The sequence below is a fragment of the Pundamilia nyererei genome, unplaced genomic scaffold, assembly GCF_000239375.1.
Source record: "Pundamilia nyererei isolate P.nyererei 1_Seehausen unplaced genomic scaffold, PunNye1.0 scaffold00013, whole genome shotgun sequence".
NCBI lineage: Eukaryota > Metazoa > Chordata > Actinopteri > Cichliformes > Cichlidae > Pundamilia > Pundamilia nyererei.
In genome coordinates this window covers 4,151,307-4,170,672 of record NW_005187414.1, presented here as the reverse complement: position 1 = coordinate 4,170,672, position 19,366 = coordinate 4,151,307, and the positions used below count along the sequence as shown (strand labels likewise).

At 41.2% G+C, this 19,366-nt stretch overlaps 1 protein-coding gene across 1 annotated transcript in view; it reads right to left on the bottom strand.

The window, feature by feature from the left end:
• plcb1l (phospholipase C beta 1-like) overlaps window positions 1–11,380 on the bottom strand; it is a 120,298-nt gene extending 108,918 nt beyond the window's left edge. Inside the window, exons 1-2 of the mRNA XM_013908729.1 lie at window positions 10,983–11,380; window positions 6,590–6,667 (exon numbers count right to left, since the gene is read on the bottom strand). Of these exons, the coding sequence (XP_013764183.1) occupies window positions 6,590–6,667; window positions 10,983–11,081 (177 nt within the window). The 5' untranslated portion in view covers window positions 11,082–11,380. The remainder of the gene's footprint in view (window positions 1–6,589; window positions 6,668–10,982) is intronic.
• Between the last annotated feature and the right edge of the window lie 7,986 nt (window positions 11,381–19,366).

Below are 19,366 nucleotides of genomic sequence, written 5' to 3'. Positions count from 1 at the left end.
ACACACACACACACACACACACACACACACACACACACACACACACACACACACACACACACACACACACGAGGAAACAATTGTATCAGTTTCAAAGCAGCGACATTCTTCAGAATGAAAGAGAATGTGACATTTCTAAGGTGTGTGCTGTCGCTTGGCAACCATGGCAACTAAAGCAAAAGGCTTTTTGCGTAGTTAATTTGAATGAGTCAGTCCACCTCTCCGTGTTGTGGGGCTCCTCCCTATAAAACATGATGAACCAACAAGTGCAAAAATAATTTTCAACCTTCTAAAAAAGAAAAAAGAAAAACACCTATTCTTAGCTGGCCACCGCAGCTAGTGTGCATGTGTGCTTGTAAAGAAGACGGTGTGTTCCCCCCTCGCACAAGAGGAAATGCCTCTTTTAAGGAGGAGGATGGATTTCAACGTGATGAGCAAGGAACCTGCGAATACTCCTCAATATACTTTCTCATTGTTAAGCTTGCATAGGAATGAGGAACAAAGCACCTGTACGCTTTCTAAATTAAGAACTACTGGAAAGATGCCAACTCTTGAACAGTAACTGAGTTTTCCTGGCGTACACAGCGAATTTGCTGGTATATTTATAATGCTGCTGTTAATATATGTCTATATATGTATGGTTTTGTTGACACAAGGTAAATCATTGTTATTAATTTACATTAGGGTGACGAGTTTCATTTTACAGCTGATTCATACTAATGCTAGCACACGTGCTACTGATATGACTGACAATATCACGTCATCTTTATTATGGTTCTCGTTCCCAAAATCTCTCTTTCTATCTGTGAATTTGTGTCTGCGTGTGTGCTCAAGACAGTGGATCTGTTGAGGTGAATGAGACAGAAACATAAAAAGCCAGCCAACTGGACTCTCAAGCAAACACATACAAGCATGGGAGAGTTATTACTGCTGTAGTTTACATAGCAGTGCCCTGTTTAAAAATACGTCAGTGTGCAGAAATGGAAATGCTGCTCACACTGGATATAGTGTGCACCTGTTTCTATCTACAAGGAAGAGAAAAAAAATCTACATCGGCTTTTGTAAACAACAAGAGAAGCATTGTTTAAGCTTTTATTTTGGTGTCCACTACAGGAAGAAGTGAAGCCACAAAAAAAATCTTAATAATTTTATCACTGAATACAGGATATCTTAGGTCATATCCTGAGCTGCTGTCAACTTCATTTCCCCAACACACCACATCAAGAAACAATAAAAGTTTCTTCTAACATTTCTTCCCCAGAAGTTGAAGCTGAGTGTATACTGTCAGCACAAGTTACTGTGACTACAACAAAGGCGTAAAGATGAAACCAGCAGAATCCTCGTGGAGCCTTGCGTCATCAACTCAAAGGTTAGCCAGAAAGAAAAGGCAAAAACATCAGACCTAAGCACATCTGACACTGAAGTGGAAGAGACAAACTCCGGGATTAACAGCACAGTCAAAAGTAAATATCAAGCCCCTACTGTGTCTAAAGTAAGCTTTTTTTTCTGCTTAAAGAAGCAAATTTGAAACGGCAGCAAAGGTTAAGCTGTCACTACCAAAGACACCTTGTCTTCCTGCATGCTAATGGTTGCTTCCTTTATGTTTAATCATTTTATTCGGGTTCAGGGGGATCGACTGGGAATCAAAATGTTGGCATTTCAGTTGTAAAGCATGGCCCTTCAAAATATGATGATGAAAAAAATTCAAGTTCAGTATATTCAACTTCATTTTTGAGGGGAAAAAAGCTCGTTGTGCTTGCCTGCATTTAGTTTTCAGTGTTTCTAACTTCACAGGAACGACTGAAACGGGGATACTGTGATATTCAAGAATATTGGATTGGGACATTGTTCTCTTAACATTGTTACCAACCAGTTGGTATTTGGTTGTGGGAGGCTGCTAGCTGTCTATGAAACTGATTACTAAAAACCTCAGATACTGGTTGGCACCCCCCTGACAACCGCAAGTCAGTAAGGAAATATGTGCATTCCCCAACTGCTTGATGAATGGTTGTTGGCAATCGCTCAGCGAAACTGACTGCAAAAAGGTATACGGCGCTGGACTGAAAGCCTCCATGTGATTACTTTGGTCACTAGAAAGTTGCCACTGTCCTCTATAGTTTGCGTGGAAGACGTCCACTCGCCATCTACTTTCTAAGTCAGGGGTGTCGAACTCCAGACCTCGAGGGCTGGTTTCCTGCAGGTTTTAGATATGCCCCTGGGTCAACACACCTGAATCAAATGATTAGTTTTATTACCAGGCCTCTGAAGAACTTCCAGACATGTTGAGGGGGTCATTTAGCCATTTAAATCAGCTGTGTTGGATCAAGGACACATCTTGATGAGAGGCCTGGAGTTCGACACCTGTGCTCTAAGTGAAACTGTAAAGAGCGACGCAAACTGGAAATGAAGATTCCTCCTTTCAAAGTAAAAGCTGCGCCTTTTAAAAATGAGGCACAACTTTTTTAGGTTTTGCTAGTTGGTGACTAGTAAAGTAGTAGTAGTGTTTGCAGACAAGTCAGCATCTTCCATGCAAATTGTAGGGGACCAAAGCAATGTGAAGGTTTTCACAGCCTGCTCACCAACTGGTTGGGAAATACACATATTTGGCACACTGGGGGACGACCCCTCTCCCCAGAGGTTGCTGTAGGTTTAACCACCGGTCTCTAATCTGTGTGACTGAAGCCTAATGTAAATAAATGTCTCCAAAGTTGATTCAAATTAGCTGTAGGTTTATTTTCAATTTGTCTCAGGGGAAACTGTGATTTAAGTTAACCTCCTGTCCACTAACACTATCATTGAAATGTATTATTATTTGTGTTAACTAAAAGAAAAAATATTTATCCTTAACAAGGAGGAAATACTCTTAATCTTATCTCCTTACTTTTGGCTAAATGTCTTTAGTGAATCTTGTAAGAAGCCAAAAGCAGCAGTTAACTGCAACTGTCACTGGCAATGTGTGTTGAAAGTCAGCGCAGTAGGCACACCGAGTACAGTTCTGTTGTGCTTCTGAAGAATCCGAAGAATGCTTTTACTCTGCAGGCCATCAGACTGAGTCTCTCACAAACACACACACACACACACACACACACACACACACACACACACACACACACACACACACACACATATAACAAGTAGACGGAGCATCATAGCTTGTTTAAATTGGTCTGTTCAACAGATGTGCAATACAGTCGTGAATAAATGTTAGCAAAAGCACCAAGGTATCTTTATAAACATGAGAAGGCACACTTCTGCCTTGACAGGGGCACACAGGAATACAGCGGGTGCCTTTCTTTATGCCCTAATAGAGTTTTGTCTGGGCTGTGCTTGGTATCAATTTGAGTTATTATGTGTGCGGCAGGACTGTTCTCAACGCTGGGAGACAGAGCAGACACCCACACGCATAAACACACACTCACAAGAGCCTCATCAGTCAAAATCCTCGCCTTATGACAGAGGCACAGGAAACAATGATGAATTGGTGTCAACGAGCTTCTTTCAGTTCTTTTAGTGGAGAATCACACTCGGTGCTGGTTATCTCTGACCGCAAATTCCCACTTTTAACACGCACCCACAACATAAAATGCGGTAGACATCAAAAGTGGTCTTCTTTTCTTTCCTCATTGAGTGTTCGGTAAAACTGTAGCAGAACTAAAGACTTTATCTCTTTTCCCACTTATACTGGATTCATTTACAATAGGCTACCAATATACTGGGATCCTTTCTCTGTTCCAAAAACAGCAGGACAGGTACAATCATGGATTATGGGGCGATCGTGGCTCAAGAGTTGGGAGTTCGCCTTGTAATCGGAAGGTTGCCGGTTCGAGCCCCAGCTTGGACAGTCTCGGTCGTTGTGTCCTTGGGCAAGACACTTCACCCGTTGCCTACTGGTGGTGGTCAGAGGGCCCGGTGGCGCCAGTGTCCGGCAGCCTCGCCTCTGTCAGTGTGCCCCAGGGTGGCTGTGGCTACAATGTAGCTGCCATCACCAGTGTGTGAATGTGTGGATGACTGAATGTGTAAAGCGCTTTGGGGTCCTTAGGGACTAGTAAAGCGCTATATAAATACAGGCCATTTACCATTATGTGTGGATGTGTGTTTGTGTTCAGAGGTAAGTGTACAGAGGGGAAATTTCATGCTTGTGTTCAAGTCCTTGTGCTCAGCAGCTGTACATTCAAATAAACAGAACAAACTGTTAAACCTTCAGCAGATTCTGCACATGCTCTCAAGGTTAAACTGGGAGGAAGTGCTTAATAAGATCACTGAACGTGATAGCGTTTCTTATCTTACGTTTCGCTACCTTGTTCCTGGTTATTATGAAACATTTAGCTACAACTGGAATGTTGGAAAAACACAATGCACTATGCAATATTCTCACAGGTGTCGGTTGCAGCACTGCAGGTGTGCCAGTTTAGATTTCTGTCTCCTTTTCAAGAAAGTTCTTCAAATGAAACTGGACCAGAACACCCTCAAATCCTTTTTTAAGGAATCTAACTGGAAGCTAACTGAAAGAACTTAAAAAATCATGCTTGAATGGCTCAGAAAGAGCAAAACAAACAAACAAACGATAAAAAAAATCATCACAATGCTGGAAAAAGACCATCTAAGCCTAACTGTGCTCTGCTGCAGGCCTTTCAGCTAAGAAAGCAATTTCTGAGCGCCTAAATGCTTCCTAGAGCGCCTGTGATCTCTCGATAATAATCCTAGGTGTACCATGATAATTACAAAGGGAATGCCGAATGTGGTTGCCACGAATTCTAATGGTGCTGCTATGGTAATAAGTACTGGATTGTTGAATGGCAGTAGTAAATGGAAAAGGTCAATGTTTTCAAATAACTGTCTTAAATGCCTCTGAAGTGGTAATAGAGCAGGTTTTCAAGCCTGAGCCACTGTCACTATTCAATTCAATTCAGTTTTATTTATACAGCACCAAATCAACAACAGTTTCCTCAAGGTGCTTTATGTTGTAAGGCAGACCTTACAATAATACAGACAGAGAAAAACCCAACAATCATGAGCAAGCACTTTGGCAACAGTGGGAAGGAAAAACTCCCTTTTAACAGGAAGAAACCTCCAGCAGAACCTGGCAGACTCCAAATGTTTAGGGAGCCCTTCACTGAGAGCTGACAAGTATCATGAGGAGAGATTATATCTTATGCAGTTTTTAAACACAGTGTCTATTTTAGTTTGTTTCTGTGGACACACACTCAGTCGACTGTCCCTTTTTCTGAATTGTGCTCATATTCATGCCAAACAAATCGAGACAGCAGCGACGTCGTCAGTTTTTGTCTCTTGTCAGTCATTTTATGATTTTACGACATAAACGACACAACAGATTCTCACACTTGGTCTGGCTTTTACTTCCTTCGCTGCTCACTGATGGTTAGTGTCCACAGAGGTGTGTTTTTAATGCTTGGTGCTGAGCTATAGTATTCAAAAGCTGACAGCTAAGCCATTGCCACAACTTTAAGTTCTCTCTGCTCTCAGAAACTGTCACTGGGGCTCGTTTGCTAACTTTCTATACCATTGAAATGTTTTTGAAAGCTACGGATGCAAGTGACTGCTCTGTCTTTATTTCAGATACACAACAGTTCGCTTTGTTGGGGAGTTTCCAGGCATGCCGAGCCATGCTGGATGCTGCCGATTTGCATAAACTAGCCTAAACTTCAAATTTATGCAAATAAACAGCAGCAAACTAAACACCCCATTTCTCATAATGAAATGTGACAGTACTAGAAAGTGCTGCACCGACACCTACGAAGACGACGAGTAAAAAATGTGGAGAAGTTGGTGCCGTGAAAGCTTTCAGGTTGACAATGCTGCTGTACTGTCAGTGAAATGGAGAATACAGACAAAAAAGCTCTGTGAGAATATGCTAGGAAAACAGTAAGTTTATACCTGCCTGTCATAAGATATATAACAATTTACTGTGCTGGCCAATCAGTTATGTACAGACAGTCCAGGTAGGTCCTGTATCGTGTACAAACAACCCAGTATCATGACAAAACTCATAACAGGCGGTCCACCGTGTCCATTTCACGTTCTGGAGAGGCAAAGCGCAGAAGCTGTTCCTGCATGCAGAAACTGCATTACCAGTAGGGGGAGATAGTATATTTAAAGCCACAAAGCCGGTAGTGAGCATAAAATGTATTAAGAACATTGCAGGGTCCTTTATCGGCAGAAATGATCAAGTTAGGTGGCTAATATGTATATAAATGTAAATGTTTTAATAGTGTCTGTTCAAACACTTTCCTGTGACTATTTTCCTGTTGGCTTGAAATAAAATATCTCCCTGCTGTTACTGCACTTTGCGGCAACTTGTACATTACTTGTACATTTCAGGTTTTGGAGAGGAAACGCGTGAAATGGACATTGGCCTGTCTATTATATATCAGGCTGGTACAAAGCACTGTGCAGATGTCAAAGCAGAGATGAGGGAAACTGTTGGTGCTGCTGTGATAAGCTTTAAATTTGGTCCCACGGATCTGAATTTCATCATCAAATGACATTCAGATGACAACGAAAGGGGCTTTAAACATCTTAACGGCTTGAAGGCTTCAAACCATCTGGCCTTCCTGCCGTGGTGTCTCACCTTGCTCTGGTCAGTCCAATACAGGAAGTAACCTTTGGGGTCAACTGTCAGAGTCACCGGGGTCACAGTGGTTGAATCCTGTCGTGAAGAAGAAAAGACACGCGTCTGTTTAAATCTGTAAATCAACATCTGAATTTCAACATGAGTGAATACCTCACTGCAGACAATTCTCCGAGGGAACCAAGATCAAAGCATAGTTTGTTTTATCCACTCGCATACCAGAATTTGAAATGACATCAAAAGTGCTGTTTATGTTGTAAACATGCACTCAATCCTTTCCTTTTAGGGTACTTTCCACACCACGACCTGGCATCACCGCAAAATGACCAAGCAGCCTGGGGTGTGCGTGTGTGTTTGCAGTGACTGCAATCACGAAGTGCAGGTTGATTTGGAGTTGATGTTTCAATTTTCCCCTCTTGTAATGGACAAATGCTTTCCCACAGTTACATACAGATAGCTCCAAGTCTCTCTCTCCCACATACACACACACACACACACAGTTTGACCCTGAGGCATACATGGCAACACCAGATATTATTGGATGTGTCTATAAAAAGAAAGAAAGAGCCATTGCCTTTTTTCTGTGTCCACAGTGGCTGTGGCTCAGCTGAACAGTAGCATATTGTCCTCTTCAATCAGCCATGGCTGCAAGATCAGAGAGATGAGGACCGCATTTGCTGCACAGAGCAAGAAAATCTTCAAAGTGTCTTCATGAGGCTTCTAATGATGTCCCTATCAGAGCATTTGGAGACAGAGCTAATGGTCTGCATCTGCTCCACACTTGTCTTATTTGGGCGCGACCTTATGCGACTTGCAGCGTAGGATGCTGGGAAAAGGTTGGGCTGGTAGACAGCAAAGGAGCCTATGCTGTAATGTATTTAACCATTATGAGTCATTTCAGTCATTTCATACTGTCTAAATGTCACAATCATGGTTTATCCAATATAGGCCAACAGTGAAAATACAGGAGGAAGAGAGGAGGGGAAAACGGGGAAAGACGAAAGAAGGGAAGTGAGCTGAAAGTAAATGAGCGGCTCGTTCGGTTTTGGAAACAGTTAGGCATCAGAGGCATTTGCTACGGTGACGTTTGCTATGGCAACCCACCATTCCCATGAAATCTATTAGAGACTCAAGAGGAATCGTTTTGGTTTTGTTCACATGATTGCACAATCTTTGCAAGCTTGATTGAATGACAAAAGATGCGGTTCATGTCAATGAATGCATGCCGCATACACACACACACACACACACACACACACACACACACACACACACACACACACAGTTTATAGCCTAAAGGAAAGGGAAAAGCATCATGTTTGCAGTTCTTAGATATAGCATTTCAGACCAAATCTGGCTCATATCTCATGATCTTTGCTCAGCTCACCATCCACAGTCCAATTTTTCCAATTTAGTTTTTACAGATAAATATCTTTAGAAAAATTCAAGAAAATGATAGCGAGCTAGATCAAAGAATATTTAGCAAGTCATTTATATTTCCAGTAAACCAAGTCAAGAAGTCATTCGGGGGATAAGATGCGATGCAAGTGATGGATTGTCTGTCATGTCTGAGAAAAGAAGAAGGCTCGAGAGCACTGGGAAACTGCCTAATGATGTGAGAGCAGTCATTTTCACCAGCTTCTTTCTTAATGTCCTAGCTCTCCATGGCCACCACTGCAAACACATTAAGCCATTATGGACTCTTAGCAAAGATTTTCTCATGGGTTTTCACATTTACACAGAAACAAGAAGTACTTAAAGGTGGGATTTAACTTCAGAGTGACTACCGGCAGAATAGTACTCGCCAATGTTTTTTTTTTTGGGTTTTTTTATTGTCATTGGTCTATTTTAAGGGATTTGTCTTTAATGGGACAACATTAGGCAGCAGAGTGGCCTGCTTTCTGCTGAATTAAGATGAGATTAGTGACTGACTTGCGAAAGTACAAACACCCTGAAGGAACTGATCCCAGGCAGGAGACACTTCCATTATTTTTAGTGAAGAGTCTGTACCATTAGCATTGCTGCCTGAGGGGGTGTGTTAGAGGGGAGTTTTGAGCTCAGCATATTTCTGTTCTGTATGCTAATGACATATTCTACTATTTTTAAGGGATTTTCTGCTCCCCTGAGGAGCCTGATAATATCTTATTCAATGCACAACCGACCAGAGGGGTTGATATAAGTATAACCTCATAAAAGTCTCTGTTTACACAGACCAAGCATCGTCTTTCACAAATTTGACACCGTGCCCAGGTGTACAGTAAATGATCCTTATAACATGAAGTGTGTATGTGCTGGAGAATCTGAATGGCTCCCTGTGCCTCAACGGAAAGCAGTCATTATTGCTAAATGTGCCATCTGAACTGACAAATAATAACACATCCAGGCAATATTTTACCCGTACCCATGGATTTCATGAGCCACAGAAGCAGCCAGCTGTCGACAAGTGGCAGCAACAAAAATACAAGATGTCTGCGCACGTCTGTAGGAGGGAGGTTGGGGAGGTCTGAGGCCTTTGAGGCTTTGGAGAGCTTCTCTGATTGCTTTTCTGCTCCTTTACAACCACCTGCAAGCATCCTGTGCTGGAGTCTGCAGTCACTCTGCTGCTCAAAACTCATGGCTGCTGGCTACGCAGCACAGAACTTCACACTGTTTTTTGCCCAACTCCCCAGGTGAGTTTAAGCATTTTGGAATATATGTGTGACTTCAACTGAGAGAACAAGAAATCTTCACCAGAGTAAAGCCATAAATTAAAGAACATACATATAATTTTTCATTTACTGCCCGTACAATTTCCTGCTGAAAGATGTTCAACTCAACACCCAAAGCAATAAAAAAGAAGAAAAATGATTTAATTCAATCTTTCTCCAGTGAAAATTTATTAGCTTTGCTCTCTCAGGTTGGCTGTTTATCCTCTGTGATTCTTTCCATGAAATGATACAGAGAGGAAAGAGGAAGGAAGGAGCGCATGGGAAAGGAACCAGAGAAAGTACCTGTGACTATGCCTGTGTTTGAGGTCATATGTTTTTGCAAGGAAAGGCCTGGTGGACATTTGGGTCTGACGATAGTCCTGAATGTACATGCTAAAAGTACACAAACACGGCTGTGAAAGGGGAAACTGAGTCGCATCTAATGAGCTGAAGGAATGGGCGCACATTAGTAGTTACTAGTTAAGGAAACTTTCTTATTTAAGCTTAAGGTTGATGATTGACAGAATGGTGGACTTGCAAGTGTGCATAATTTCCTCTCTGCAGTCTGTACTGACCGCATTCACACTTCCATAACACTGCAAGACTAATGCCATCTGTGCTGCACTTGGCTCACCTGAGCTGAGTGATTCTGAGCATGTATTTGAGAGGATGATCTTAGAAAGAGTGTATCTTAGTAACCGATTCCTCATTGTCTACAGTATTAGAAAAGTCAAGGCACTGTAAAAATGAGTTACAGGTGGGCTAAGCCCTCAGCATTTTCACAGAGCGGTTTAAAATTAACAGATTTCCCAGAACGAAAGTAATGGGGACTGTGACAAAATTCAGATATTCACTCATAAACCAGAGTAACAAGTGGATATTCAAATGGCATGGGGTGTGAAAACAGCTATTCCAGCTCTTTCTGAATGCAGCTGCTGTAAAAACTAAGGTACAGAAGATGCAAATAACCATCAAGCCATGTTAAACTCAGTTCAGAGCGCAGTTCAGTTGTGAACTTGCCACAAGATTATTAGAGGGAGTGTTGATTTGTGTTGATTTATTGCCTGGGAAAGCAATGTGCCACATAGTGTGGCCATAGCCTCTGTTGCTAGAAGGCTATTACTATTATGTTTTACTCAAGAGCAGTGTGAAATCAGTTCAATCAAGGTCATTTTACTACAGCTGGACCGACATTTTATATAGAGATGCTACCAGAATAAAAATTCCCAAAATATTTTTCTTTTTTTTAATGACCAACTGTTGTGCTTAGATTTGCATGTTGAATGTCAGTGCACTAATTAATTGTGGTTAATTGATAAAAACGTTTCTAACGCAGGGGGGTTAGTGTTTGATTAGATGAGGGTGCGCACATTCTCACACACAAGCAGCGGTACACGCGTGCACCCACTGGCGCGCACAAATACAAATACTGTACATTGGATAATGTAAAGAAAGCACAAGTCAGTAGACACTGTAGCTGTAGCATTTCTTTCAACCACTAAGCAGGAAGTCCAACGCAATTAGCTTCTTGTCCGTGCGGTTTCCACTTACAATTAAATCTATCGGCTACTGTTGCACGAGTAGCCTATAGATTGTGTAATACACAGACTGTGTACATGCAAAACGCGTGCAGAAAATGATCTGACAGTGAAAACTGGGGAGGAAAAAAAAGACATTCATCGCTGGCCTGTCTGGCCACTACTTACATCATCCCATTTCATAAATTTGTTGCCCTTTCTTAGGCTCTCGGGTACGGACACTGGCTTGAGCTGCAGCGCATGAACTCCCGGCTGTGCCCCAGCCATTGGCTCATCTACTCTTCTCAACGCACAAGCTCGGGTGGAAATGAGTCACTTCACTCTCCTCTACTCTTGTGTCTCTTCCTCTCCTTTGTAATTTTCTTAAAAGCAGCCTGACGGAAGCCCACTACTGATGCCAGTATGTCATGCCCGCAATGACGGCGGCGGTGGCGCGTCTCGGCTTTGGAGAGCTGCGGAGGCGGACGCAGGCGTAGCGGACCCGGGCAACTCACTGACTGACTGAGTGACTGAGAGACATACAGCTGAAGACGAGGAGAGAGAGACAGACAGGGAAAGAGAGGGACAGTGAGAGAGAGAGAGGGAAAGAGTGAGAGTGGTGGAGAAGGAGGGGGAATCTGAACGAGTTACATGTCTGATGTCAAATTGTTCAAGTCAATGCAGGGACAGGATCGATGCTTTAAGTGATCTAGCGCCTCCGTGCGTTGGTGGCAATGCGATGGGCATTTAGTGGCCTCTAAGATGGAAACAAATTAAAAGCTGAAAAAATGAGGGAATCGTTAAATCCTGATTTTTGATGATGAACATTCAAGCAAGAGAGAAAAATCTAGGAACAAATCCTTTTTTCTGATGTTCCTATCAGCTGGGATCGCCACATATAGTCACGTGAAAAAGCTTTTAACAAGTCTTACTGCAGTCCTCGGAAAAACTAAGTACACCCTGTAATTCAACAGAACCACATGTATCACTTGAAGTAATCCTTTTGTGTTGGACTATCAGTTTCTCACATTGCTGTGGAGGAAGTTTTAAATTCAGATTTATTTTATTTTATTTATATAGCGCCAAATCACATCAACAGTTGCCTCAAGGCACTTTTACCTACTACTCTTTACAACTTTGCTTCATTTCACTGAGGTTTGCAGGCATTTGCAGCGCTCTTAAGGTCCCACCACAGTATTTCAGTCAGGTTGAAGTCTGTATTTTAACTGGGTCATTGCAACACCTTGACTTTGTTTTTTCAACCATTCTGTTGCATTCTGTTCTGGTCATTGCTCTGCTGCATGACCAAATTTCTGCCAAGTCAGTCAGACAGATGGCCTCATCTTTGACTCTAGAATATGGTACACAGAGGAGTTCACGGTCGACTTCATGATTGCAAGGTGCCCAAAGCCTGTGGCTGCAAAACAAGTCCAAATCAACACACCTTCACTGGAAAGTTGGTACAAGGTGTTTGTGCTGATATGCTGTGTTTATGCTGCACTTTATGACCAAATAGCTCCACTTTGATCTTATCTGTCTGAAGGACATTGTTCCAGAAGTATTGTGGTTTCAGATGCAACTTAGCAAACCTACGACGTGCAGTCATGTTCTTTTTAGAGAAAAGCCATACTTGTTCAGTCTTTTTCTAATTGTCATCAACTTTAACATCTAACATGCTAACTGTGGCCTGTAGAGTGTGAGATTTAGCTGTTGGGTGTTTTACAGTTTCTTTTTTTATCACAGTATTATGCTCTATATCCACAAACTGCAATTTTTTTAAAAATTTTTTTAATAGAGGTGCTAATACTTTCTGATGATAAATTGCAAATTAAACCTTATTTCTATGTGGATCGTCAGGACCACATTCACCCGGGGTGCGCCTTAGCTTGGTTGAATATTAATCTGGTGCTGGGTTATTGATGCTGCCACGATCAGAGCCTCTGTACTATGGTACTGGCTAGACTTTTCCAGCTACTCACAGGATTCGATGTCCGTCACTTCCTCTATTTGCTAATATTACATCCCATGGATGGGCTTGGTCCTCCACAACATTTCCTCTTCTTTCTAATCTCTTTCATTCTGCTGCTGCACAGCGCTCTGTTGTAGCAGTTCATCCTGAGAGGCCAACCTGATGTATTCATAGATTCTTTTGTTTCAGAGTGGCACTTACTAACATTTGTACTGTGTCCATGTTCATTTTTAAAGGCTTTTTTGTGACATTCTTTATTCTTATGGATGTGGTGAAATATCAGACATGAACTCCTTGTTCCATCATGATGAGATCATCAGATGGCACATGTGATCTGTTATATTCATACCTGTATCTAGGCTAACAGGTGCTACTGGCTAATTTAAAAAATCAGCTAGAGTGCACACAGATTTCTGTTCCAGTGCCCACACATGGCTCTGGGCTTTTTCTTACTTCTTCATGACTAAACTTCTTTCCAAAGTTCTGTGAGTGCCTCACTGCCCTTAGGAATTTTCTTGGAGTTTAACTTTCCTGTTGAATAAAACATAAAACTCCTCTGGGCTTTGTACCACCCACATTTTGCATTGTCTGCACTTCTTTTTCAAAACGGGGACTATTTGTGTCCTGCTGGCTGTCTTCCCTCTGTGTTTCTCTGTGGTCAGCTACTAACTGTCACTGGCATGTCAAACTACTCAAAACCTACCAAATTCTGGCTGTTACTTTTGATATCAGTGGTAATAGTAGTTTGCTTGAAATTGCTTCATGCTTTTAATGATTGATTAACTATAACAGTTGAGTCAAAGTCCAGTGACAGCTCAGGGAAGTGAGACAGGGTATAAATGTGTCTGAGAGAAACAAAGGGAGGAAACATCCGAAGGTACGAGGTGGAGGAAACAGATTAAACGAGTCACACTTTTAATGCGTCAGAATTCCTTGGGAGAAACAACAATAACAACTAATGTAAAGGATAGTGTCACAAATGTTTTCATTCCAAGAATTACTCATGAAATTTCCCCTTGTGGGACTAATAAAGGTATATCAATTCATTGTTTTTCTGCTTTTCTCAGACTTCGGTATCCGTTATTTATCTTCCTATCAGCCCTGAGGTTTGACCTACCTCTAAAATCAGCCCTAGCACTTATGTGAAAGTCAAAATTACAGTAGAGGACTGCTGGCATGTAAAAGCATTGAGACCACAAATTTCCCATTACATGTGTTCTGAGCCTTTAAAATGTTATCCAAGTTGTCAGTCGAGTGTTTCTCTTTCTTTTTTATATAACAAACAAACAAACAAACTTGTTGCTAAAGGAAACCCAATCAGTATTTCACAAGAGAAACTAAGAAAGCAGGAAACCAGCTGGTGGGGTTTCATTTTGTAGAGCCAGTCTTATTCTCAGTTTCCTCATCTAGTTTCTTTATCTAGCTTCATCTATGCTCAACATCTATTTGGAGTACAACTTCACAAATTCTTTGAAAAGATGGCCGTAAGCTACAGCAAGTACAGTTATGTGAAAAAGAACTGTAAATTGCAGAGACAATGGATAATCTTGCCTCACAGAAAGAAGGTTTAGCTCTATCTTCTACTTTTGTCTGCAGGGGTTTTCTCTGGATGCTCCAGTTTTCCATCAGAGTCTAAAGACACCAACTGGGGATTTTAAATTGGCCATAAGCATGGATGGGCGTATTAAGGGTGTACCTCACCTTTCACCCTGTGGCAGCTGGGATAGTCTCAAATCCACAGACCCTAACTAGGGTAAGCAGTAAGCTGAATAGATTTTTCACAAGGAAAAAGAGTTACACCCCTGCATCTATGATATATTCATATCCAGAGAATTCAGATTAGGTGCCAGTAGTACTTTCAATTACAACACCTTAATAATGTAGTAATAGTGGCATAGTAAGCTGGAAATACAAAGGTAATCATTAACCTATTAAAATATTATAATGCTGGAATTAACACTACATTATGTCTCCAGTGTTCTTCTTTGTTTAAAGGTAACTATGGAAACATTATGGAAACAAGTGTGGTACTTTTTGTGAAATAACCAGGAATGAGGGCCACAAAATACAAGAATGCCTCCCTTTATTTACCTCTGTGTTAATAACCTATTGACTGTTAGTTAGCCCTGTTAGTCTGTTGTCAAGTGTGGGGCTTTTATTTTGAAAGGGTAGTAGGGAGGTTTGGTGGAAGAACAGGCAACATGGTGAAAAGAAACTTCCAAAGAAAGGAAAATTAGATCGTTGTGGTCTTAATAGCACATGGTTCATGTGGACCCAGGGTTGGTTATGATTTTGTTTCATGTCGTGAACAATGCCAAATAAAATTATTAAGACTCCTCATAGATTTTCTGTATTTGTAAGCGACACAATGTAAATCTGCAAAACTGCATCACAGCATGTTTGTCTGGCATTTATCTTATATGCTAGAAAAATGTTAATATTTCTAAAGTGTGATTTACAGGAACTAAGCCTATATACATTACATTATATTCAGATTATTTTGCTGTAAGGGCAACTGTAAATGTTTGTTGAAACAAACCTATTATTTCATGTTGAGTAGATTTTCCAATGACCCCTAACCAAAGATGACCGTTAATAAGTTAATTATTAAAATAGTATTGATGACTGAATGTCATTATTAATGTAAACTAAAATTAATTTAAAGATAAATTTTTATGTTCATTATGTTAAAATATAGTAATTCTTGATTTTAGTACCTTTATACCTCTTGTAGTGTGATCAGAGCATGGTTTGGGGAGCTACAGTGTCTTGTATTTGCACATCAGTAGATATTTTTTAAGAACTATGAAGTTAGACCATAGTTCTTAAAAACTATGGTTTTTAAGAACTATGGTCTGACCATCATTCAGCCTGTATTGCTGTTGTTATTTATTCATATCACAGTAACGTAAAATATTGTTTCATTCATAATAATAACTCTTTACAAAGATAATTTCTGGTCCTACATTTTCAGTTGTAGGAACTACCACTATGAAATGTATGGAAATGTTTAGTTTTGGGTTCTGATGGACGGATTACTGGTTATTACACATAAACTTCTACACGTTACCAGGTAATCGCCACACTGCATGCATGTTAGTCTCACACGGGAATTTTAAAAATACCTTCAAAATACAGTATGTGAATGAATCATTCAATTTTAAGAAAAATCATCAAGAAATGGTGCAAAATTGGAAACAATTTGTCCAGGAGTTTAATTGACAGAAAAGCAAAGAGAAGTGTTGATGCCTACAGATCCTGGGATCTGTAGGCATCAACAATCACAGAGGGTTTGCCTGAATTTGATCTGAACGAGAGGATTGCCAGGAACCACATTTGATGTCCAAAAAGCACATTAGAGCAAAGCTACATTTTACCAGAGAACAACAGGCCCTTTAGAAAAATGTCCTCTGGAAAGACAGACTAAAGACAGGCAGCTTTTCAGGAAGCGATCCCCATATCAACCATTAAGCATGATGGGATAAATGTTATGGTTTGGAGTTCACTGCCCTAGGAGACCAGGGAGCTTACTGCCATTGATTCAACTATGGATTCTCGTTGAAATTATCCCAAGCAGTCCTTTTAACTTGATGATGATCCTGAGCACTCTGGAAATTCAACCAGGGGGAAAAGGAAAAGATAGCGAATGTGTGAATGTATGTGTACGGACTATATTTGAGTATTATTTGGTGGTGGTGGTTAACGACAATATCACAGAACGGTTATTCCAAATGTCAAACGTCAGTAATCATAGTGAAAGGACCCAGGGTGTGCTTCGGTTGATATTTTTGTTTAATAAACTAAAAAGGCAAACGTCCTTTGTGTATATTATCTTGTCTGTATCTGCAAGCACTGTTTCCCAGCAGATCAAACGCTTGTTTGTCCAAATATGTCAAAAAGTCAACAGCTTGGACGTGATCTACTTACCTTTATGCATATCTGTAGTTTTTGCTTGTTTGGTTCAAATGGTAAAAGTCAGACTATAATAAAATATTTCTGAGTTAATTTCTGCATTTATTGAAAGGATAAAGTCCTGTTGTCCTGTTAAAGAGAGTGGTAATACCAAGCAAAGAGTTCATCCCCTCTTTTCAAGGTTGATAATATGGGCGTTTGTTCCGGGCAGTGGTTCTTAAACTTTTTCTTGCATTTTCTGGTTCCCAAAGTTTTGTTTGTTTGTCCAAAAGACATTCTGTTCTTTAAACTTAGTTCCACTTCATAGTTCTCCCGCAATTGCCCACACAAAACCTTCAGCGGCCTTCCCAAGAGTTTGAGAACCACTGGTTAGAGCAAGACCTCAGGCTGGTTACTGATTAATGGAATACTTTTGCATTCAAGGCAAGGCCATGTTCTCTGAAGCATTAAGAGATCTGCTTCAGTTCAGTGGTGCATTCATTTGCACGTGAGAAATCCAAGATGATTCCCTGACCTCGCTCTTGACTTTTAATTACCTTTGCAGAACCTAACATATAAAACACTTATAGAGAAAGATCCATACGCTGCTCTGGCGAGGAAATGTGATGAATAACGTGCTTCACGCCTGATGAAAAGAGAGAATGAACATGAATGTGGCAGCGTTTCTACGTGCGCATGATGAAGAACAGGTGTTCCAAACGGCTGCCGTCTGCTGTCCTTCACTTTCAATATAAACTCGAGTTGTATCCTAAGGTGCAGATTCCGCATTCAACCTGGATTATGGATTCTGTCCGAGCTCAGTATGTCAAACCTCTTTGCTTCTCTGCCACTTCATGTCACCTGTTTACTTTGTCAGCCGTCGCTCAGTTTTAGAAGCCACTGACATGAAGCCATCTAAAATTATATTAGACTAATTAGGTATTTATGTACAAACCTGTTACATCACAGCTCATAAGGGGTAAATGCTTTCTCTAAACTCAGCTCACAGCTCTGTGAGAGGACAGTGCTGTTTTAAATCCTCCTGGATCAGACAGGATGAAAAATGCCTGTCCATCATTTTGTCTGTCACAGCAAAATCAATCCAAAATCAATCTGAGATTATATTAAATGTTGACACAGAAATCAAAGTTGTGTAATCCTTTATCTGGCCCGTGAGATGTGCCTGTGAAAGAGTATTGAGAACTGCAATATTTAGGAGCATAAAAAAAGCCTCTGGCAATGGCAAAAAGTCTGTTTAGGTTGATGCCTGCAGTGCCCTCTCCATGAACCCAAATCCAGTCACACAGTACATTGGCAGTACATTAGCAGCATCTTCTGGATTTTTCACGCCAGTGCAGGTTTGTGTCTTTTAACATTGGTTTAAATATATACTATATTGCCAAAAGTATTCACTCACCCACCCAAATCATTGAATTCAGGTGTTCCAATCACTTCCATGGTCACAGGTGTATAAACACGAGCACCGAGGCATGAAGCCTGCTTTTACAAACACTTGTGAAAGAAAGAGTTGCTCTCAGAAGCTCAGTGAATTCCAGCGTGGTACCGTGATAGGATGTTCCACCTGTCCAACAAGGCCAGTCGTGAAATTTCCTCGCTACTAAATATTCCACAGTCAGCTGTTAGTGGCTTTATAACTAAGTAGGAATGACAATAACTCAGCCACAAAGTGGTAGAGCACATAAAATCACAGCAGATGCAGAGGCGTACGATAAGCAGAGGTAGCCATCTTTCTGCAGAGTTAATCCCTACAGACCTCCAGACTTCTTGTGGCCTTCAGATTAGCTAAAGAACAGTGCGTAGAGAGCTTCATGGAATGGGTTTCTATGGCATCATTCCCAAGCACAATGAAAAGCATTGGACACAGTTGTGTAAAGCAGACTTCCTAAACCCCCGGGCCACAGACCAGTACCGACCTATGAGTCGTTTGGTACCAGGTCGCGAGAGTTGCGGTTTGGGTGTGAAATGTATGGTTTTCAGGGTTTTTATCCTTATTTTTGTATCATTTTTATCGTTAACTCTGGTTCCCTGGGTCTTTTCTCGTGTGTTATGAATAAATCTTCTTTTTTGGGGTACCGGTACTGGTTTTATTTTGTTGTGTTCATCACAACACCTTAAAGGTCGGTCCGTGAAAATATTGTTGGACATAAACTGGTCCATGGTGCAAAAAAGGTTGGGGAGCGCTGGTGTAAAGCATGCTGCCACTGGACCCTAGAGCAGTAGAGACGTGTTCTCTGAAGTCATGAATCAACCTTCTCTGTCTGACAGTCTGATGGATGAGTTTGGGTTTGGTGGTTGCCAGAGAACGGTACTTGTCTGACGGCATTGTGCCAAGTGTAAAGTTTGGTAGGGAGGGATTATGATGTAGGGTTGTTTTTCAGGAACTGTGCCCAGTCCCTTACTTCCAGGGAAAGGAACTCGTAATGCTTTTTGGACAATTTTATGCCTCTAAATTTGTGGGAACATTTTGGAGATGGCTCTTCCCTTGTTACTGCGTGACTGCGGGCCATTGCACAAAGCAAGGTCCATAAAGACGGAGGAGCAAGTTTGGTGTGGAAGAACTTGACCGGCCTGCACAGAGTCCTGATCTCAGCCTGAACACCTTTTGGATGATTCAGAGTGGAGACTGCAATTCAGGCCTGGTCATGCAGCATCTGTGTCTGGCCTCACAAATGCGCTTCTGGAATGCTCAAAA